Genomic DNA, 23,423 nt, shown 5'->3' with positions numbered 1-23,423 from the left:
GAGGATCTCCTTTTTAAATTCCTGCCTAACTCTCTGTAATCTCCCTTCAGAATCTCAACCCTTGTCCCTTCCTATAACATTGATTTTAATGTGTGCAGTGACTTCCTGCTGGTCCCTCTCCCCCTTGAGAACATTCTGCACCCTCTTGGAGACATCATTGATCCTGGCACCAGGGAAGCAACACACAATTTTGCTTTTTCGCTGCTGGCCACAGAATCATCTGTCTGTACCTCAGACTAGAGAGTCCCCGAACACAATTGATTGCTTGGAACCTGACTTATCTCTCATTACATTAGAACCCGCCTCAATACCAGAAACTTGGCTATTCATGCTACATTCCCCAGGGCGTCCATCACCCAAAATATTTTCCAAAACAGCATACCTGTTTGAAATGGGGATAGCCACAGAAGAGTCCTGCACTACCTGCCTACCTCTCTGACCTTTCCTGGAGTTAACCCATCTATATGACTGTATCGGAGACATTTCCCCCTTCCTATAACTCCCATTCATCACATCCCCTTGCTGTTGTAAATTCCTCATTGCCTCTAACTGTATCTCCAAAGGATCCATTCGATCTGACAGGATTGTGGGGATGTTTTGTGACAGTCTTGCGATTGTCCTATCATGCCCCTTCCATCCTGGAGGAGTCTGAAGTCGATCCTCCACAGAATGGGGAAACAAATTTATGAATGCAGAAACATAGTGACTTTTCCCAAATTTGACACTTTGAGATTTCACCTGGTAATGCTGCAGGAACAGATGAGGTCATAGGAGCGAGCCCCACTATCCTGTGAATTTGTGGGAAATCTGGTTGCAATTTTACTTTTCCTTTCCCATCAGGCCCCTTAGAAGTTTAAAGAGGTGATATGTGAATGAATTAACTGACAGCAGCCACTTTATCAAGAACATGGTTTGAGACAAGCAGCCCCTCAGGAAAGCTATCATAATGGGAAGCCCTCTTACTCACTGTCCTAGCTGTGGGGTTCACCGAATAAAAACACTCAAAACCACATTCCTAGCCATCTAGGCTATTGGAAGGCCAGTTCAGGAACTGGTATCCTTTCAGTCAAAGCTTTGACCGAAATAGCTGGACCTTTCATGGGTAGCCATTGCATTCAGCAAAGAGAAGATAAGTTGCAATGAGAGTTATTTACTGTTTAAAAAAAAACAGTACTCAGATCAGAGCATTGATCTGATGTTGAGGTCCTGAGGCCACGATGTGTCATCAATCATCTGTCTTTGACAGTGACACCAAAAGGTGCATTGACCTTAAATCACTATAATTAGATCTATAGACAAGCTTTGTTATTTGGGCAGCAGAAAGTCCATGTTTTACCTCTGTCACCACCGGGGCCTGCAGTTGACCTATTTTTAAAACAAAAGGTAGAATGGTTCTGCCTGACAGCCACCCAAAAGGGACAACATCCCAATTCACTCAGGGGAGTGTACTGCTCACTTACTTACCCTAAATACCTTTGGGAGATTAAGCCCTGTTGACAGCCCTATCCTGCTGGTCCAAATGAATATGGCTACACAAAAAAGGTTCACTCCTATATCCAAACTGTTGAAACAGACAAATAACCAATCCTTACAGAGATATGGACAGGGGAGTGGTTGGGTCAGGCCAGTTAGGAAGTCAATTTATTCAGATTTATGTTTTGACTATAGTTACACAGAAAACTAACCAGACAGTTCAATTAACCTTTTATTTCCATATTCAATACAAAAGAAGCAGAATTGAATTGGAGAACAGCGATTCCAGAATCCCACTCAGCTCAGGGTGAGCCTGTCAAACAGGTACTCTCCCAGGCCATTCTCAGGGGCTCCCAGTCTCTTCAGGTTGGTGATGTGATCTCCCAGCTTCTTGATCATCTTCACTTGCTCATCCAAGTAGTGCCTCTCCAGGAAGTCACATAGCTAGAAGGAGGAGGGCGATATGGAGTATTTGAAATCAGACAGACATGATGAAATTAATTTGTTATGGATTGATGGAACAGCTGGCTATTTCCAAGAACAGGTTAAAAACTGCCTTCTCAGCTGCAATTACTCTAGAAGGCGGCACTTGCATACAAGTCCTGTTGGTGCTAAGCTCATTCCATTTAATGGAGAACCAATCCCATAATTTATACCCCAGATACCAAACAAACCAAAAACCCACCAGGATCAGATTGATAACTGAGGCAACAACATTTGCTGTTAAACAGCAACCTACACAGCCCTAGACCAACATGGAGTGCAGGGTCCAATATCACCTTCAACACCACTGAAAATTCAGCCACCAGGAACTCACATGAGGGTCCGTGTGGCCGGAGGAGAGTTTGTGCAGATCCAGCAGACTCTGGTTCACATCCTTCTCCATCTGCAGACCTCTCTGCATTGCCTCCAGACCATTGCCCCACTCATCCTGCTCTGGCTTCTGGAGGGGAAAACCAGCAAATGTTTCACTCAATGTGAAAAGGGAACCAATGTGCAATAGAGTAAAGCGAAAGGTAACTCTGAACTAGTGTCCATATCGTCTTACTCCAAAGGACTTAAATCATATAAACATGACAGATACTGTGTTATAATATAGGATGTAGCCCCTACCTTGACATCCTGCAGGAGGACTCGGCCTCCACGTTTATTCTGGAATTCCATCAGTTTCTCAGCGTGTTCCCGTTCCTCATGGGACTGCTCCTTGAAGAACTCAGCAAAGTGACGCAGGGCAACATCATCCCGGTCAAAGAAAGAGGACTGGGGAGGAGATAAAAACAAGACAAGACAGGCCTAAATCTGACTCTGGAATTCAAAAGGGACAAACATCTCATTGCTAATTCTCTACCTGCCTTCAAAATTAGAGACACTTCAAACTTAAGGTATTGGCTGAGGAGCTTCTTTAAGAAAACAGCTTGAACACATTGGAAAGGCCATCCCTGAGTGTGCCTGATCAGGTTAGTAAGTAGTATGGGTTAGAAATCCAGAGTCAGCAATAATATTTGCTGTAACCTATTCAGCAAACAAACAATCTCATTCTAGAGAACTCTTCCTCATTATCAGGGTCACCTCAAAAGAGAGTGAAGAATCTGCCAAAGTGGTTTAACAGATAGAATTACTACTTCCTTGCAAAAAGCACTCTCAGCATTTACATTTGAATTCACCCCTTCCTAAAAAAGGGAGCAAGCCAAGTAATTACATTCAGTTTTGCCATTAAGACTAGGAATTTGACTACATGTATTCATTAATACCATTACCATTCACCACTTCAATGAACAGAAATATTGCAGGACAGAGTAGGGATAAGATTGTTCTGAGCTGTTTTCAGTGTTCTCTCTCAGGAAGATAACAGAAATATACCCTAAACTACAGGTCACTGACTAAGCAACTACTTTCTTAGAATGCACTGAATTAATAACCATTTTTTAAACAAGGACCCAAAAGATACAAGTCTCACCATGGAGAGGTAAACATAGGAGGAATAGAGCTCCAGGTTGACCTGTTTGTTAACAGCATCCTCACAGTCCTTGTGGTAGTTCTGACACACTTGGGAGGCCATCTTCACACTTACTAACAGAAGGTAAACTCAAAAAAAAAGCTAATTCTAGCTACTATGAGCCTAGTATTTATACCAATGGGAATCCTGCATTCCAACAGGAAATGTTATCAGCAATAATGATTGGCTATTGGGGATTACCATTCAGGAATCTCCTGTGAATCCAGGTACTAATTAGAGAGAGGTATTGGGAGGCTATGTACAAACCAGAGCCAATCAGCGCAGTGTAAAACTAAGCAGGTTTTTTTAACAATTTAGGACCATGGGAACAGGAGGAAGCTATTCAAGCCCTCTGACCTGTTCCACTATTTAACCACACCTTGGTTAGTTTCCATTTCTATTCCATATAAACCACCCTCTTCCAGATCGCAGAATCATAGAATTCCAACACAAATTCACCAAAGATCCTCAGACAACACCATCCAAATCCACAACCATCTAGAAGGACAAGGGCAACAGATTCATGGGAAAACCACTCACAGGTTTCCCTCCGGACTACCCACCATCCTGGCTTGGAAATATATGCTGTCCCTTCAATGTCACTGGGTCAAAATCCTGGAGTTCCCTCCCTAAGGACATTGTGGGTCAACCTACAGGACATGGGCTGCAACGGTTCAAGAAGGCAGCTCACCCCCTCCTCCTCAAGAGGGCAACTAAGGACGGGCATACATGCTGGGCTAGCCCACTGACATCCAATTCCCACAAGTAAACATAAAGAAATTTCAGTGTCAAAGGAGGCTGTTCGGCCAATTGTGCTCATCTCTTGCCTTTTCTCCATATCCCTGCACACTGCTACTGTCCCAATGCTCTTTTGAATGTTTCAATTGAACCTGCCTCCCCCACATTTCCAGGAAACACGTTCCATAGCCTAACTACTTTCTGCGTAAAAGTGTTTTTCTCACGTCACTCTTGCTCTGTTTCTACATTGCTTTAACTATCCCTTCACCCATTTACATAACAACAGCCAACAACCTCCGACTGAAATGTTCAATTGATTCCCGAGGAGTTGGGAGAGCAAGGTTTACATTTTCAGTATCGTGCCTGTGTCTGAGGAAGTGTTTCTGAACACTACCCCTAATGAATGGGCTCTAACCTTTAGTGGGGATTTGCGGAAAACATTTGTTACCCAGAGGGTGGGTGGACTGCCAGGCAGGGGCATAGAGATGGGAAATGCCACAACCTTTAAAAAGTACATGAAGGAACACAAAGTGTAATTACGTTCAAGTCCACTGGCTAATTGCTGGAAAGTGGGACTAGTGTAGACAGGTTAGCACAGACCTGATGGAACGAAGGGCCTCTTCTGTGTTGAGAGATTGTGTGACTCAAACATCTAGCTCATTGTATTCCAGGCTTTTCCACTAGATGTTGTAATTTCTCTGGATCAGTCCCACCATCTCTTCAGTTCCTCACTTGTCACAGTTTAACTGATTTCTCTTTCTCGTTCCAAAGCGGAAAGCTTCACTCTTCCTCACGTTGAGTCCTGTCTGTTCGTTTTAACAATGTCTTGTTGCAAACTTTCAGCTCCCAGCCTCCCAGAAGCGTGGACATACAGCTCTTTGTTCCCCTTCATCTAAATCGATCTATCAATGTGAAACTGAAGCCCATGCAGAGATCGCTGGGAGGGAAGAGACAAATTTTGTCAAAGTTAGTAGCCATGCTCTCTATCCCTGCCCTTCCTGATTCCAAACCATGTCCAAAAGGTATCTTCCTATTCAATATGCACACAGTCTTCCTAATTATCTCATCAGCAATAAAATGGATTTTAGTTGCTTTGACTTTCCTCAATCTGATAGCATCAGTCATCCAGATCAGAACTCCCCAATTCATCAGTGTTTGACAAGTTTGTCAATGGATATTTCTCCCTGTATACTTAATGTTGAATACAATGACATCTGAACTGGTTCACCTGTTGTCAGATCCAGATGAGGGCAGGGTTACTGATATTGATCACAACTGTCCAAGGATATGGATCTGTACTAGATCCACTGCACAATCTAAACCAACTAATCACATGGTAGAGATGGACAGTACAGTGATGAGATGCTTCTATTTAAAGAATGTTATTTCCATTGTTGTTGTTTCATGTGGAGCTTGATCCTGACAATCTCAGGATCTCTACTATCCATCCCTTCTCCAATGGAGGAGTCTATTGTATTTGAGGTAAGATATTAAAAATATGAACAGATGCACCATTTCAGACAGCAGTCCATGTTTTCTGCCTTTCTACAGCCAGGAGGGTATCAGCCCTAGACACTAGAGTGCAGGAAGTTGACAAAAAAAAAGAGTAAATCTGCACTTAAACTCCAGAGTCACAGCAGTGCAGCCCTGGATGTATTTAGGCCAGACCAGGTAAGGACAGCAGATTACATTCCTGATGATACTGTCTTAGTAAAAGAAAGATGGGTGCTTCATAGTTGACAGGTTCACATATTTATCTACAGTGATTAAAAAACCCCCATGAGATACTGTTGTATGTTGCTGAAAACTTCAATAAGCTTAACACATGAGGACGATTGACCAAACTAAGTCTAAGAAGGGCAAGAAACTTAATGTTTGAGCAGGCTCTGATGGTGCTGTTGTCTTGTCTGGACATCCTCCCCCAGGGAAGGGACAAGTCCCACGTGCTTCAGGCATGTAAAAACCCTGAACAGGGCAATTAGGAAAAAAAAGGACAAAGCAAATTAAAAAAAGTTTTACATGTCAGGCTGCTAAGAACCATAGATATGAATCTAGTTAATAACAATTATACAAAAAGGTGATCGATCATGATAGGTTTTATTTGCAATTCAGTGAATTCACAATTTAGTACCATACATGATAAAACTGCAATATGAAGTGATTCCAGAGTCCCACTCAGCTCAGTGTGAGCCTGTCAAACAGGTACTCTCCCAGGCCATTCTCAGGGGCTCCCAGTCTCTTCAGGTTGGTGATGTGATCTCCCAGCTTCTTGATCATCTTCACTTGCTCATCCAAGTAGTGCCTCTCCAGGAAGTCACACAGCTGGAAGGAAGAGAGAGATAGAGTATTGGATCAGACAGACAAGAGTGAATTAGTTTGTTAGGGATTGATGGAACAGCTGGCTATTTCCAAGAACACATTAAAACTGCCTTCTCAGCTAGAACTGCTCTAGAAGGCAGCACCAACTGGTCTTGCATACAAGTGCTAAGCTCATTCCATTTAATGGAGAACCAATCCCATTATTTATACCCCAGATACCAAACAAACCAAAAACCCACCAGGATCAGATTGATAACTGAGGCAACAACATTTGCTGTTAAACACAAGCCTACACAGCCCTAGACCAACATGGAGTGCAGGGTCCAATATCACCTTCAACACCACTGAAAATTCAGCCACCAGGAACTCACATGAGGGTCCATGTGGCCGGAGGAGAGTTTGTGCAGATCCAGCAGACTCTGGTTCACATCCTTCTCCATCTGCAGAGCTCTCTGCATTGCCTCCAGACCATTGCCCCACTCATCCTGCTCTGGCTTCTGGAGGGGAAAACCAGAAAATGTTTCCGTCAATGTGAAAAGGGAACCAATGTGCAATGGAGTAAAGCAAAAGGTAACTCTGAACTAGTGTCCATATCGTCTTACTCCAAAGGACTTAAATGGTATAAACATGAGATACTGTTTGTTGTAATATAGGATGTAGCCCCTACCTTGACATCCTGCAGGAGGATCCTGCCTCCACGTTTATTCTGGAATTCCATCAGTTTCTCAGCGTGTTCCCGTTCCTCATGGGACTGCTCCTTGAAGAACTCAGCAAAGTGACGCAGGGCAACATCATCCCGGTCAAAGAAAGAGGACTGGGGAAGAGGAAAAATCAAGACAAGACAGGCCTAGATCTGACTCAGGAATTCAAAAGGGACAAACATCTCATTGCTAATTCTCTACCTGCCTTCAAAATTAGAGACACTTCAAACTTAAGGTATTGGCTGAGGAACTTCTTTAAGAAAAGAGCTTGAACACATTGGAAAGGCCATCCCTGAGTGTGCCTGATCAGGTTAGTGAGTGGTATGGGTTAGAAATCCAGAGTCAGAGTCAGCAATAATATTTGCTGTAACCTATTCAGCATACAATCTGATTCTAGAGAACTCTTCCCTCATTATCAGGGTCACCTCAAAAGAGAGTGAAGAATCTGCCAAACAGTGGTTTAACAGATAGAAAAACTACTTCCTTGCAAAAAGCACTCTCAGCATTTACATTTGAATTCACCCCTTCCTAAGAGGGGAGCAAGCCAAGTAATTACATTCAGTTTTGCCATTAAGACTAGGAATTTGACTACATGTGTTCATTAATGCCATTACCATTCACCACTTCAATGAACAGAAATATTGCAGGACAGAGTAGGGATAAGATTGTTCTGAGCTGTTTTCAGTGTTCTCTCTCAGGAAGATAACAGAAATATACACTAAACTACAGGTCACTGACTAAGCAACTACTTTCTTAGAATACACTGAATTAATAACCATTTTTTAAACAAGGACCCAAAAGATACAAGTCTCACCATGGAGAGGTAAACATAGGAGGAATAGAGCTCCAGGTTGACCTGTTTGTTAACAGCATCCTCACAGTCCTTGTGGTAGTTCTGACACACTTGGGAGGCCATCTTCACAATTACTAACAGAAGGTAAACTCAAAAAAAAAGCTAATTCTAGCTACTATGAGCCTAGTATTTATACCAATGGGAATCCTGCATTCCAACAGGAAATGTTATCAGCAATAATGATTGGCTATTGGGGATTACCATTCAGGAATCTCCTGTGAATCCAGGTACTAATTAGAGAGAGGTATTGGGAGGCTATGTACAAACCAGAGCCAATCAGCGCAGTGTAAAACTAAGCAGGTTTTTAAAAACAATTTAGGACCATGGGAACAGGAGGAAGCTATTCAAGCCCTCTGACCTGTTCCACTATTTAACCACACCTTGGTTAGTTTCCATTTCTATTCCATATAAACCACCCTCTTCCAGATCGCAGAATCATAGAATTCCAACACAAATTCACCAAAAATCCTCAGACAACACCATCCAAATCCACAACCATCTAGAAGGACAAGGGCAACAGATTCATGGGAAAACCACTCACAGGTTTCCCTCCGGGCTACCCACCATCCTGGCTTGGAAATATATGCTGTCCCTTCAATGTCACTGGGTCAAAATCCTGGAGTTCCCTCCCTAAGGACATTGTGGGTCAACCTACAGGACATGGGCTGCAACGGTTCAAGAAGGCATGTCACCCCCATCTTCTCATCGGGGGCAACTAAGGACGGGCATACATGCTGGGCTAGCCCACTGACATCCAATTCCCACAAGTAAACATAAAGAAATTTCAGTGTCAAAGGAGACCGTTCGGCCAATTGTGCTCATCTCTTGCCTTTTCTCCATATCCCTGCACACTGCTACTGTCTCAATGCTCTCTTGAATGTTTCAATTGAACCTGCCTCTGCACATTTCCAGGAAGCACGTTCCATAGCCTAACTACTTTCTGCGTAAAAATGTTTTTCTCACGTCACGTTACCAATCAGGAATCTTCTGTGAATCCAGGTATTAATTAGAGTGAGGTAAAACTAACCAGCTTTTTAACAATTTGGGACCATGGGATCAGGAGGAAACCATCCAAGCCCTCTAACCTGTTTCACTGTTTAACCACAGCTCGGCTGGTTTGCATCTCAATTCCATATCACCCACCTTCTACCAGATCACAAAATCAAAGAATTCCTATGCAAATTTACCAAAGATCTTTGGACAGCACCTTTCAAATCCATGACCACTTCTATCTAGAAGGACAAGGGCATTGTGGGTCAACCTACAGCACATGGACTGCAACGATTCAAGAAGGCAGCTCACCCCCACCTTCTCAAGGGGGTGTAGAGGGATGGGGAATACATGCTGGGTCAGCTCACTGACACCCAGGTCCCACAACTGAGTATAAAAACATTAAAGTTCCAAAGGAGGCCATTCGGCCCATGGTGCCTGCACCAGCTCCATTGTGCTAATCTCTTGCCTTTTCTCCATATCCCTGCACATCGCTACTGTCCCAGAGGAAAACCCAATGTCTTCAACTTTTCAATTGAACCTGCCTCTCCCACATTTCCAGGAAGCTCTTTTCATACCCTAACTACTTTCTGTGTAAATTTTTTTTTTCCTCACATCACTCTTACCCTGTTTCCACATTGCTTTAACTATCCCTTCACCCATTTACTTAACTACAGCCAACAATCCCCGACGGAAATGTTCAATTGGTTCCCAAGGTGCTGGGAGAGCAAGGCTTACATTTTCAGGTGTGTGTGTGTGTGTGTGTGTGTGAGAGAGAAAGTGTTTCTGAATACCACCCCTCATGGATGGGCTCTCACCTTCAGTATATGCTGCTCCCCTGACAGTCCCCTCAAGTTTGGAAATATCCCACTTGAAGAAACCATTTTTCTCCATTGACCTGATCGAATCAATTAATCACCTTCAAATCTTAATTATAATTATTTGCTTTTTTTGTACTCATGGAAACACAAAAATGTTTAAAGTTCTGTCATTGGCTTCACTGGCTGGGTCAGCATTTATTGCCCATCCCTCATTGTCCCTTGAGAAGTTGGGGGTGAGCTGCCTTTTTGAACTGTTGCAGTCCGTGGTGTGTGGGGACACCCTTTATACTGAGGGAGGGAATTCCAGGACTTTGACCCAGTGACACTGAGGAACGGTGATATATTTCTAAGGCAAGATGGTGAATGGCTTGGAGGGAGCCTTGTGGGTGGTGTTCCAATATATCTGGTGTCCTTCTCTTTCTAAATGGAAGTGGGTGTGGATTTGGAAAGTGCTGTCTGTGAAGATACATTGAATTGTATCTTCAATGCAAATGGCCCTCATTTTTAACCCTGCCGTCACCCCAGTGAATCGGTGCTGCATTCCCTCAGAGATGAATAGATCAGGGCTGAATACAATATTGTAGATGTGCACTCACTGGCATTTAATAAACCTGTAACAGAACTGTCAGATGCATAACCTGAGGGGGCATCATTTAAAGGTGAAAGGCAGGACAGGTCGAAGAAAGCATTTGTCACCCAGAGGATGGGTGGAGCTCTGGAATACACTGCCTCGGGGTGGGTGGGGGGAGGTGAGAGATGGGAAACCCCACAACCTTTAAAAAGTACACGGAGGAACACTTGAAATGACATTATATTAAGTCAATGGACTAAGTACTGGAAAGTGGGACTAGTGTAGACAGGTCAGCACAGACCCAATGGAAGGAAGGGCCTCTTCTGTGCTGAGACAGAGTGACTCGAATATCGAGCTCTTTGTATTCAGGCATTTTTGTGTCTATCCATTTGTTATGGACTAGGCCAGACCACTCAAACCATTCTTAAGCAGGTATTCCAGACCATAACTTTGCAATTTGTTTCGGTAAGGGTTCAGTGAAGATTACCCGGATTAAGTTAGGGAGGTTGACTACCAGGTTTAAAACAGACAAAAAATTTATTCACAAAATTACACAATGAAACATGAGCCCTGTCTATTCGTGTTTGCTCATTTATTTTAACAATGTCTTGTTACAAACTTTCAGCTCCCAGCCACACCACTTACTTTGTTACCTGGACACGAGCATATGCATCTCTATTCCCCTTCATCTAGATCGATCTATCAAGGTGAAACTGAAGCCCATGCAGAGATCCCTGGGAGGGAGAGACAAATCTTGTCAATCAAAGTTGACAGCCACTCTCACTACCTCCTTCTCCCTTCCAGGTACCCAACCATATCCAAAAGGTATCTTCCTATTCCACATGCAGACATTTTTCCTAATTATCTCATCAGTGATAGAATTGATTTTAGTTGCTTTGATGTTCCTCAAACTGATAGCATCAGTTGTCTAGAATCAGAGCTTCCTGTACACAGTATTGAATACAAAGCCATCTGAAGAACTGGTTCACCTTGGGTCAGGGTCACTGATATCGATCACAGCAGTTGAAGGATATTGATGCGAACAAGATTGTCTGCAGTATCTAACTCAACCAATCACATTGGGGAAGTGGACAGTACAGTGATGGGATACTTCCATTTGAATCCTATGACTCCCATTGCTGTTGTGTTTCACGTAGAGCGTGATCGTGACAATCTCAGGATCTCTACTATCTATCCTTTCTCCTTCTGTAAAGGAGGTCTATTGTATTTGAGGTAAGGTTTTAAAAATATGAAAACATGCAGCTTTTCAGGACTACAATCCATTCTTCCTGCCTTTCCTCATCCAAGCAGAATATGGTCCCTGGATGGTAGGAGTGCAAGAAATCATTCAACAAATTTAAACTTCTGGGTACATCCAGGGCCATAGGACTGGGACTCTGGAGTCATGTGGGCCAGACCAGGTAATTACAGCAGATTTCATTCCTAATGATACTGGATTAGTGAAAGAGATGGATGTTTAATATTTGACAGCTTCACATATTCACCTACAATGATAAACCAAGAGACTGCTTGTATGTTGCTGGAATCTTTAATAACTTTAGTTTGGTGGCCACTCCTCCACAGTTTCAGTCGAAGAAAGACAAGGAACCGCCGCAGCCTGGTTAAGCAGGCTCTTATAGTGCTATGGTATTGTCCTTCACCCTCACCTGGGAAGCCTAGGGTACAAGAGACACCTGCTCCACATGTGTCAAAGCAAGCTCAAGGTTTCACATGTCATGCAGCTGAGAACCATGGATATGAATGTAATCAATTATTGAATTACACAAAACTCATTCATGATGAATCACCTTTATTTCCACATTCAATAACAATAGTTTTGTCCTGTACATGGTGAAGCTGCAGTATAAAAAAAGGGATTTCAGAATCCTGCTCAGCTCAGGGTGAGCCTGTCAAACAGGTATTCTCCCAGGCCATTCTCAGGGGCTCCCAGTCTCTTCAGGTTGGTGATGTGATCTCCCAGCTTCTTGATCATCTTCACTTGCTCATCCAAGTAGTGCCTCTCCAGGAAGTCACACAGCTGGAATAGAATAGTGAGGCAACATTAAGTCACTCAAAACATGGATATTGCATGTTGACACTGATATCAAGTACAAATAGCTACATTTAACCTTCAGCTGATAATGCATGACATGAGAAACTCACATGAGGGTCCATGTGGCCAGAGGAGAGTTTGTGCAGATCCAGCAGACTCTGGTTCACATCCTTCTCCATCTGCAGAGCTCTCTGCATTGCCTCCAGACCATTGCCCCACTCATCCTGCTCTGGCTTCTGGAGGGAGGGAAAACAAAAAAAAAGTCATTACTGCAACTGGGAGAAGGCTGGCCAAAAATGATGTCTACATTTAAAGATAGGAGAGAAACCATGCTAATCTCTGCACCCAAATCCAAAACTGGTATTAAAGGCAGGTTAAAATTCACAGGGAATGTCATGGAGATGATTCATGACATTAGATCTATCATTGTAAACTACTCACTGATCAGAATCTGTACAATCCATTAACTAAAACTTTAGGACAACAAGTAACATTTGTATTCACACACGTCTACAGCTTATGGATCACAATCCACACTGAAATTTGGGTAAATTGTTCAGTGCTAAAACCCTTCCTGCTGAACATTCAGATATTGATCTTCTTGTAGAGAAGAATTTAAAAAAAGAGGATTATAAACAGCTCACTTCAAAAACTAGACTATTCCCATTAACATACCACATTCATTTCACTCTAATATAGACCAGAGAGTCTAGAACAGCATGACTATTCCACAAGGAGGAAGTCACATTTGTGGAAGAGATAGAATCCAACCTGGACATCCTGCAGGAGGACTCGGCCTCCACGTTTATTCTGGAATGCCATCAGTTTCTCAGCGTGTTCCCGTTCCTCATGGGACCGCTCCTTGAAGAACTCAGCAAAGTGACGCAGGGCAACATCATCCCAGTCAAAGTAAGAGGACTGCAAGTAGAAAACAGAAGTCCAGACTCCAATTTTAAAATCACTGATTGAACAATAGGAGTAACATCAAAAAAAGAGTTACTCACTCATTTAACAATTCACTGTATTACAAGTCACCTTCAAACAGGTGAAGGTAGTTAACATCAACACCTCAAACCATTATGTAGAACATTCCCTTTCTTCAAGCTCCTTACAGGGGGAGGAGAGGGCAGCTTGATAATTAGAGTCCTTGAAAGCTTCAATATTGTATGCAATTGATTCATAAAAGAATCAAGTGTTAAAGCTGAATAAGTGAACAAGTGCTAGATTTAGTTCTTGATATTAAACATTTATTCAACAAGAGAACCAAAAACTATTTTCAAGGACAAAAGTAGTACATTAACAAGCCACACAGTCCAAATGAGAACCACACTCACAGAAGAGGTAAACTGCATTCAAAGTACAGTTCATTGAGCTACAGAAATTCTAGATACTTGATATAAGTACATTCAAATCCACTACCTTAACTACAAAAAGGGAACTTCAAGACAACAACCCTCACCGTTGAAAGGTAAACATAGGAGGAATAGAGCTCCAGGTTGATCTGCTTGTTAACAGCATCCTCACAGTCCTTGTGGTAGTTCTGACACACTTGGGAGGCCATCTTCACTATCACCTAGACAACTCTAGAACTGAACCTCTCTCCCACAAGCTCTTGCATTTATCCTCCTGGGACATTCTGCACCTAACCAGGGAGCGGCATCACCAACGATGATTGACAATCCTTGACAGCCAATCAGGAATCTCCATTAATCCAGGCACTAATGACAGGCATGAAGTGGAGTCAGATACCCAGAGCCAATCAGAGCTTTGAAAGGGAGGCAGATCTGTGATTGCATTTGGGAACAGAAGGAAGCCTAAAGGTTTCACGAGGCCAACACTGGACTTAGAACTCGCTTCTGAGATGGAGTCAAGTCACTCAGTCCAAGGGCAATTAGGGATGGTCAGCACTGGTTGGCATCAACAGCAACAGCTCCATTCCATGGATTGATTTAAAAAACATACTCACTCCAAGGCCATAGTATGAATACAGAATACAATCCTCCAGATGTGTGTACTCTGCACTTTATACGAATGTGACACAACCTGTACATTCCAGTCGCCTCTCCCCAACAGATGAAGACTAAAATGATGTCAGCCTTTTAAATTCAGTTTTGTTACTGACTGTGCTGTTTTAGTAGTTTCTGCACGTGGTCTCCTAACTCTCTGCTCCTCTTCAGTTCTTGGCTCTTCATTATATTGAAATAAGTCTGATTTATCGAGGTCCAAAGTGCACTCTTCCTCACATTGAACTGTTGACTAGTCTTGTCCGCTTATTATATCAGTGTTCCCCATAATATTCTGTCTGTTTATAGTGCCATCGAACTGAACGTAATCAGGAAGTGTGATATAGCTCTCTATTCTTTCAACAGTGTCACCTGGAAACATATTGTAGTCTGAGAGGCCTGTAGGGAAGACACAGGGACATCAAAACCGAGATAAAAGGAGGAGGCCATTTATATGATCATGGTGGATCCCATCAAACCCAATAAACCCTGTTCTTGCTTCTTCCCATATCATTCGATCCCTTTCACCCCAAATGCTCGATCGAACTCCTGGAGTCAATATTCTGACCTTGACTGTATTCTGTGGTTGCTGGTCCCACAGGCTCACCACTCTCTGGGTGATGAAATGTACCAGCACATCCATGAGACCAAGTTGCAAACAAATTGCCGATTGAGAAGGAGATTCCGATCTGTTTCAGAGAGTCTGCAGTCAGTGTGCGTTGGTTTGCTACCTGGGGTGTTAAGTATTTTGACTAATTAACATGTATTCCTGCATTTACTGGAGATTCATGAAGGTTAGGGATTGATATGTAAAGTTAAAAACAGCAAGGATTCAGATGTCAACCTGGTCAGAGACTTTTCCCCAGTTAGCGTCTGCAAAAGAATTAGAACTTTTGGCAATCCAGGAAGGTTTGTGACAATCTTATGTAGAAACATCTGAATTACACACTGTCCCCCAGGCCCTTGCAGAGGGGAGACTGAAACAGCTTTGTCCCAGACACTGAATACAGTAACCAGTCCCTTCCTGATATTTCACTGCCTCATGATATTATAGCTGACAGTGACAGTCCCTGTGCAACAGAAATTGAGAGATTACATTTGTAGGGGAAAGAGAAAACAGATGGGTTCTGAAGGGTCACAACTTGAAATGTTTATGGAATTTCCTCGCTCCATAGATGCTGCCAGACCTGCTGAGTTTCTCCAGTAATTGATTTTGCTTCAGATTACCAGCATCTGGAATTCTTTGTATAGTTACACTTCGATTACTTGAATATTGGAGAAGAAATTCCCTACAGACCTTAATGAAGACTACAGTAATAAGCTAACAACATTATCACCAGGCTATAAATGCTGAGACTTAGGTATAAATGACACCACAACCAATAGTGGGTTAAAAAGTCTGGAGTTTAGTCTAAAGACCACGAAAGCATTGAGGAAAACCCTCACCTCATTCATGTCCTTCAGTGACTCACAAGGAAGTTATCTATTTTGATCAGTAGAATAAGGAGACTGCGTATGGTCTAAATAGAGAGATGTCAAAAAGCTTCACTATAGGGGAGTGTATGAATTGTAGAAAAGCTAGTATTCAACTGTTAAAGTAAACAGAACATCACTATTACTAAAGGATTAGAGTATGTAAGTGTTGCAGGGTTTTGTTGAGACAGCATCAGAGGTATTGCCTGGTGCTGACATGGCATGGAATGCAAGTCTGGGAGGGAGCTTGGCAAAGGTTCACTAAGCAGATGCAAAACACCTCTTGTTCCACAAACACTTATTTAAGATCATACTTGCTAGGGTTCAGAACAATAAGATGTGATCTAATTGTAGTGGAAAAGGAGATTGGTTAAACATCTGCTCTGTCTGTCTATCTACCCTGTGGCAGGATCTAGGCTGAGGTCATAGTTTAAGGCACATTAACAGATGTACACATTAGGAATAACATTTCTCCTTAAGGGTCATGCATCAGCAGAATTCACTAGCCTGGAGTGCAGAGGATCCTAGGACAAGGATTAGTTGGATATTTAATAATGGGTTGAAGGGTTTACTAAAAGACTTGTCACAATTTACAGGGGTAGTAAGCATCCAGGATTGTACCGGACTGAATTGCCTACTCTGACAGTGTCCTTACCTGAATCAGTCTACACCCAGACCACAGCAATGTGCTTGACTCTAGTTAGTGTGGAGCATGACTTCACTTGGCCATTGACACCCACACAGTGAATGATAAACATCATGGAGACAGCACTGAACCAAGACTGCCAAAGGGACATGGAAGACATATTGGATTAACATTCTAGGCATTAGCTACTGAATGATACAAGTTCAGTGAATATTTTATTTCCATATCCAGCAATAGAAATTACTGTTTCCATGTACAGTACTGAAGGGAAACCAGAATCCCACTCAGCTCAGGGTGAGCCTGTCAAACAGGTACTCTCCCAGGCCATTCTCAGGGGCTCCCAGTCTCTTCAGGTTGGTGATGTGATCTCCCAGCTTCTTGATCATCTTCACTTGCTCATCCAAGTAGTGCCTCTCCAGGAAGTCACATAGCTGGAACAAACAGCCAGAGAGTGAAGTTAGTTTCATCAGCATTACTTGTCTAATTACTATCCTAGTGGGGAGACCACAACTGGGCTCAAGCTATACAGTTTGATGAAACATCTTAGACACTCAGGCCTCAAATCCAGATGCCCTCCACTTGCAGACTGCTTTCAGGTTTAAGAAAAGTGATTTTCTGGAACTTTACTAGAAGGACAGGGTAAATAGCAATCTCACCTTCAGCTGAAAATGCATGACATGAAAAACTCACATGAGGGTCAGTGTGGCCAGAGGAGAGTTTGTGCAGATCCAGCAGACTCTGGTTCACATCCTTCTCCATCTGCAGAGCTCTCTGCATTGCCTCCAGACCATTGCCCCACTCATCCTGCTCTGGCTTCTGGAAGCAAAGTAGAGAAAACACAGCTCATCTCAGTAGAGGTCTCATTAGTCTAGACCTGACCAGTTATCCCCAAACATTGCAAGAGTTTGATTTCAAATCAACTTCACTTTTGATTAAAAAAGCCTTGAGGATTTCATACTGTTCTAAGAGCTCAAGAAATTTTACAGCAAATTCACTGAAAGAATCAAGATATTCCAAATATTCAGAATACACAATGAATTCATTCTTTGCTTTGGATCATTCTGGTCACTAGGCAGATCTTCGATGCAGAAAAGCTAAATGCTGTTACTTTCCACTCCTGCAAACTCCATCTTGTCCTACCACAAGTCACATTGTAATTATTGATGTTGCACTGACCTATAAACTGATAGGTTTATCATTCTAACATTGCTCTCCAGTTTTTGGCACACCCAATGGTCTACTGCTGTTTCACACATGTAAATTAATTTACTTCAATTCAATGTGTTTGGGTTTGGTGAGTAACCTCCCATTCATACAGCGTTTGTTCAATCCAGAGGCAAAACAGATTGACTGGCATCACTCAGTCCAAGTCATTTATAGCTAACTAACAAAAAGCTGGTCTCAAGTTTGCAAAATCCAACCTTGACATCCTGCAAGAGGACTCTGCCTCCACGTTTATTCTGGAATTCCATCAGTTTTTCAGCATGTTCCCGTTCCTCATGGGACCGCTCCTTGAAGAACTCAGCAAAGTGACGCAGGGCAACATCATCCCGGTCAAAGAAAGAGGACTGGAGGGGGAAATAAAATGGGAAGCAAGTCTCAATCAGGAGCTAACCCATTCACCATCTTGATTTCACTTCAAGAAATGAAGAGTTATTAAAAGGGACAAGAGCAGAAACAGTGTGGATTATATCCCAAAAACCTGGCATTAATTTACCTTTGTAGAAATAAAGATTAAAAAAACTGCAAGTCCTAGCCTTAGCTTAGAGACTGTTAGCATGGCATAGTGAAGACCCCAGTTGGAGGTAGGAAGGGGTGGGGCAGATGGAAAGCAGCCATTAGATATCCCCACACTGAAGTATTACTGGGCTGGAGGGACATGAAATAATTGCCTGAACAAAAACTCAGGTCACAAGTTAAGAAGCAGCTGACAGACTTCTGCCATCTCATTACTAATCACACCCACCTGAATAACCAGAGTCCTGCTTCTGCACCAGATGTCTGTCTGGCCTGGTTTTCAATAAGCCATTTCAACTGTGAAAGTGTGCCACATTTATCTTTCCTCACATTTAGAGAGAAGTGAGTCATTTAGCTTTATTAGATGACAGCTAATTAATTGGGCAACTTAAAGTGTATATTTGGATTGGACAAAGTTAAAGAAAGGTGTTAAATTTTGGAAAGTTGAATTAAGCAAAGCCAGCTCATTCTTCTGCATCAGAATGCAGTCACCAGTGGGTACACCATGTAGAGTCTACATTAAGTTAGAGAGCCTCACCCAGGGGCCAGTTACAGCTTAAGATAAAGCCCCAAAATTTCAGCAGTATTTCAGGATTAAGCATGTTCATTGGATTCAGTGAAGGGAAAAAAAGGACAGTAGAGGTAATGCATTAACTAGAAAACACCAAGAGTTCAGTGCAATTATATCAAAACCTTATTTTTGAAAGAGAACTTTTAAACTAACAAGCCTCACCATGGAGAGGTAAACATAGGAAGAATGGAGCTCCAGGTTGATCTGCTCATTAACAGCATCCTCACAGTTCTTGTGGTAGTTCTGACACACTTGAGAAGCCATCTTCACTATTCCTACTCACTATCACCTAAACAACTACAGACCCATGCCTCACTCCTGCAGGCATTTGAATTTATCCTCCAGGGAGAGGTACCACCAATGATGAATGACAATGCCTGACAGCCAATCAGGAATTACCCATGAACATAGGCCCCAATGAGAGAGAGGGGGAGGGTGTGTTAACCAGAGCTGATCAGAGGTGTAGATTAGAGTCAGGTCTGGATGATTATTCTGTGATTGGAACAGCAGGAGGTCATTCAGCAGCATCTCAATCAGGTCATGGTGAGTTTGTGGCCTTTTAAAGAGATAGGTTTGGATTAGGAATGGTTTTCAAGTTTTCTTTTAAAATAAAGTTTGTTGTAACTAACTGCAAGAGGGGCTCAATGAAGAAAGAGAGTCAGTTTCTCAGCCTTTTGTGTTGGAAATGGGAGAGAAAGGTGGGAGATTGGAGCTTGGACAAGGCAATTGTGACAGGAGCAGATGGGGCAGAGACTGGAAGGCTGTTCTCAATGGTGGGGAGTTCAGAATCAGGGGGGTCACAGTTTTGTGATACGGGATAGGCTGTTTAGGACTGAGATGAGGAGAAAGGTTTTCACCCAGGGAGTGGGGAGCCTGTGGCATTCTCTGTAACAGAAAGTGGTTGAGGCCAAATATTGAATGTTTTCAAGAAGGAGTTAGATATAACTCTTAGGGCTAAAGGGATCAAAGTTTATGGGGAAGGTGTAGGAAGATGGTACTGAGTTAGATGATCAGCCACAATCATATGGAATAGTGGAGCAGGCTGGGAGGGCTGAATGCCTCACTCCTACTCATTTTTTGTATAATTCAATGTTTCAATACTGGTGTAATGGAGGGGAGGGAGGGGTCTTATGGTACAATGGTAATATCCCTACATCTGGTCCAGAAGGTCTAGGTGCAGGGCCCGACATGCTTCAGAGATGTCTGATAACATCTCTGGACAGGTTCATGAGGAAACAAGCGGAGCTAATGCAGGCCCAATGGACCGAATGGCCTCCCCCTGTGCCGTAACAATTCTGTGATTCTGTGGTTGATCTGCATCTGACCAGCGATTCCCTGCCTCTGTCTCCTGACTGACCTTTCTGTGGATTGTCACCTCGCTGTGATGGAGAGCCTCGAGTGTCCCGTTGAGTCTGAGAGCGATACCTCAAAAGGTTTCCACCTCCTGATAGGACCACTCAGGACGGTAAGGTCGGGGGGGAAGATCCCGATAAAGTGCAATGCAAAACAAGTCCTCAACGGCCATCCATCCAGGCAGAAGGTATTTGTCTGCTATCCACGAGGGTGGGTAAAGGCTACAGCAGGAGGGAGATCCCCAGTCGACATTTCCTTACCACTTCAGCTGGATCTATCTTCTGTAAAGGATTGTGTCTGTGCTGATGTACAACAGCATTCCCATGTTTAACAATGTTCTCTACAAGGTATCTACCTAGAGGAATTCCAACCCCTTCCTCAAAGGCACAGAATTTCCTGGATGGACAGTCAGAGGATTTTTAAGGACAGAAGGAGGCTATTCAGCCCATCATGTCTGTACTGGCTCCTGAAGGAGCTACCCAGCTAGTCCGAATCTCCAGCCCTATCTCCATAGCCCTCTAACTTCATCCCTTTCAAGTCTATATCCAGCTGCCTGTTGAAACCTCCAATGGAATTCACCTCCCCCACTCTCCCAGACAGCGCATCCCAAATCCTAAGAAAGAAGTGGGCGGCACGGTGGCACAGTGGTTAGCACTGCTGCCTCATAGCGCCTGAAGACCCGGGTTCAATTCCCGACTCAGGCGACTGACTGTGTGGAGTTTGCACGGTCTCCCCGTGTCTGCGTGGGTTTCCTCCGGGTGCTCCGGTTTCCTCCCACAGTCCAAAAGATGTGCGGGTCAGGTGAATTGGCCATGCTAAATTGCCCGTAGTGTTAGGTAAGGGGTAATGTAGGGGTATGGGTGGGTTTCGCTTCGGCGGGTCGGTGTGGACTTGTTGGGCCGAAGGGCCTGTTTCCACACTGTAAGTCTAATCTAAGTCTAATCTAATCTAAGTTTCTCCTCATCTGACTCTGAGCTCTCTTGCTGACTAAGAGTGACTCCTAGATACTGACATACCAACTGGTGAAAACAGAACACTGTCAAAATTGGTCATAATTTTGAACACTTCAATTAGGTCACCTCTTAATATTCTCTGCTCTGAGGAGAATAAGCCCAATTTCTTTAATCTTTGCTTGTATCTGAAATCCCTCATCCCTAGTATCCTTCTTGTAAATCTCTTTTGCACTTTTGCCAGGGCTTTAATATTCTTTCTGATATATGGTGTCCACAACTGAATACAATACTGCAAATGTGGTCTGACCAACGACTTGTAAAGGTGTAACATCAATTCCTTGCTTTTATACTCAATGCCTCTATTTAAAAACACAAGAATCCTATTGGCCTTCTTCACAACGGTTCCTTCTTGCCTGGCCACCTTCAGACAATCATGTACGTGAACCCCAAGGTCCATCTGCATCTGTATTCCCCTCAGAGCTGCAGAGTTGAGATTGTTTTATCTCTTCATGTTTCTTCCAACAAAATGCATTTCCTCACATTTCTCTGCTTTGAAATTAGAAAGTGATTGCCAACATCAAACTTTTACCCAATAAAAATTGATTAATCCTAATTTTGAAATCTTCAATTGACCGTGTGTGTAGGCATGTGCATAAATGTGTATATGTGCATACATGTGTATATCCTTCTTGTGAAGAAGCCATTTCTGACATTATCCTGGACAATTTAGTTCAAATGTGAAGATTATAATCCCATTCCACACCTAGATGACCCATTGAGAAGAAACTGTACCTGTCTGTCTACCCTGTTAAATCCATTACTCCTCTTAAAAATTCCAATTACCACCATTCATTAACCTTATACCCTGAGGGACTAGGGAAAACTGTTGTCTTCATTTAACCAACTCTTTATCTCTGAGTTCATTGAGAAATTCTGGGCTGCACCATCTCTGCCAGAACTGAGCTCTCCAGATGTGGTTGAATCAGAATTTGACAATTTTACAAAGAACCTCCATCCAAAGGGATTTGAACCTCTTTGAGATCAGGACTAACTAATTAGTTTCTTTGTTTTGTGTTTTTGCATCTGTTCACTACGTTTCTGTCCACTTGTCTGAATAATTTTGTTTTGATCTTTAGTTTTAATGACACAGCAGATATCACCATTTATAAAACACTTCTGACTTGTCTTTCTTGGTCGGAAGTATCTCCTCGCTGTTCTGTATCTGCCAGTCTTGCCCACTCCATTAAACTTTGCAACAGTCTGCTCTCATGATAATGTGCCACCTGATGTGCCAACAGCAGACTTTTGAATTATGGCCCTCCATTCCTTCAGCTGTAACATTTATAAATCAAATAAATCAATGAAAAAAAAGCAAGGTGTGACTACTGTCCCCAGTGCTTCTCCTTGGGGATAGTAGTCACATCTTGGTTTTTTTTTCATTGACTCATGGGATTGGCTGGGCATATCCCGAATTATTATTGTCGTCTTGAATTGTTGTTGTGCAATATGTCATTTGGGACAGAATTCCAGTATTCTGATCCAGCAGCACTGAAGGAACTGTGATATATTTCCAAATCAGGATGGTGAGCGTCTTGGAGGGGAACGTGCAGGAGGTGGTGTTCCCATGGATCTGTTGCTGTTATCCTTCTCGATGGAAATGGTCATGGGTTTGGAAGGTGCTGTCTGAGGATCTTTGGTGAATTTCTACAGCATGTGGTAGATTATACTGGCATGTCAATGGTGGAGGGAGTGAATGTTTGTGGTTGTTATGCCAATTAATGGATTGCTTTGAGCTGGAGGGTGTCAAGATTCTTACATGTGTTGTTGGAACACTCATTATTCCGATCCTATCGCTGACACCCACCCCCTCAAACCAATTCCCCAGCCATGGATACATTATTTCCATTTTTCCAAAGTGATTTTGTGTGGATCCTGATCAAAGAAATCATTCAAGGTGGCAGCTTTGACTGTCCTCAAAACTTAAGCTAAGGATGTCTGTTCTTCAGCCCAAATCAAGACGCACAAATGGAAATGGCCCCTCTTGGCTTGTGATGAGCATAACCAAATCTATATTAGTCCATCACTTAGAACGTAGACAGAATCTTGCTAGGTTCAATACCCAAAATTCAGAAGGATGAGCTACACCACAAAGAGCTCTGTTGAGTCTAAAAA

The 23,423-nt window shown here is 42.9% G+C and overlaps 3 protein-coding genes across 3 annotated transcripts; all 3 read right to left on the bottom strand.

Annotated features, from left to right (window-relative positions):
• Nucleotides 1-1,770: 1,770 nt before the first annotated feature.
• On the bottom strand, nucleotides 1,771-8,143 carry LOC132831143 (ferritin heavy chain A-like). The gene is made up of 6 exons (XM_060849141.1): nucleotides 8,042-8,143; nucleotides 7,194-7,340; nucleotides 6,898-7,023; nucleotides 2,587-2,733; nucleotides 2,291-2,416; nucleotides 1,771-1,917 (listed from the first exon to the last, which is right to left on the bottom strand). Exons 1-6 carry the CDS (start codon nucleotides 8,141-8,143, stop codon nucleotides 1,771-1,773), a joined length of 795 nt encoding a protein of 264 aa, XP_060705124.1.
• A 4,210-nt stretch (nucleotides 8,144-12,353) lies between these two features.
• Nucleotides 12,354-14,076, bottom strand: LOC132831487 (ferritin heavy chain, oocyte isoform-like). The gene is made up of 4 exons (XM_060849656.1): nucleotides 13,975-14,076; nucleotides 13,287-13,433; nucleotides 12,626-12,751; nucleotides 12,354-12,500 (listed from the first exon to the last, which is right to left on the bottom strand). The coding sequence occupies exons 1-4, from the start codon at nucleotides 14,074-14,076 to the stop codon at nucleotides 12,354-12,356; spliced, it is 522 nt and encodes a 173-aa protein (XP_060705639.1).
• A 2,845-nt stretch (nucleotides 14,077-16,921) lies between these two features.
• LOC132831488 (ferritin heavy chain, oocyte isoform-like) lies at nucleotides 16,922-19,209 on the bottom strand. The gene is made up of 4 exons (XM_060849657.1): nucleotides 19,108-19,209; nucleotides 18,059-18,205; nucleotides 17,328-17,453; nucleotides 16,922-17,068 (listed from the first exon to the last, which is right to left on the bottom strand). The coding sequence occupies exons 1-4, from the start codon at nucleotides 19,207-19,209 to the stop codon at nucleotides 16,922-16,924; spliced, it is 522 nt and encodes a 173-aa protein (XP_060705640.1).
• Nucleotides 19,210-23,423: the final 4,214 nt, after the last annotated feature.

The sequence above is a fragment of the Hemiscyllium ocellatum genome, chromosome 33 (genome assembly GCF_020745735.1).
Source record: "Hemiscyllium ocellatum isolate sHemOce1 chromosome 33, sHemOce1.pat.X.cur, whole genome shotgun sequence".
NCBI lineage: Eukaryota > Metazoa > Chordata > Chondrichthyes > Orectolobiformes > Hemiscylliidae > Hemiscyllium > Hemiscyllium ocellatum.
This window is presented reverse-complemented; position numbering and strand designations above follow the sequence as displayed.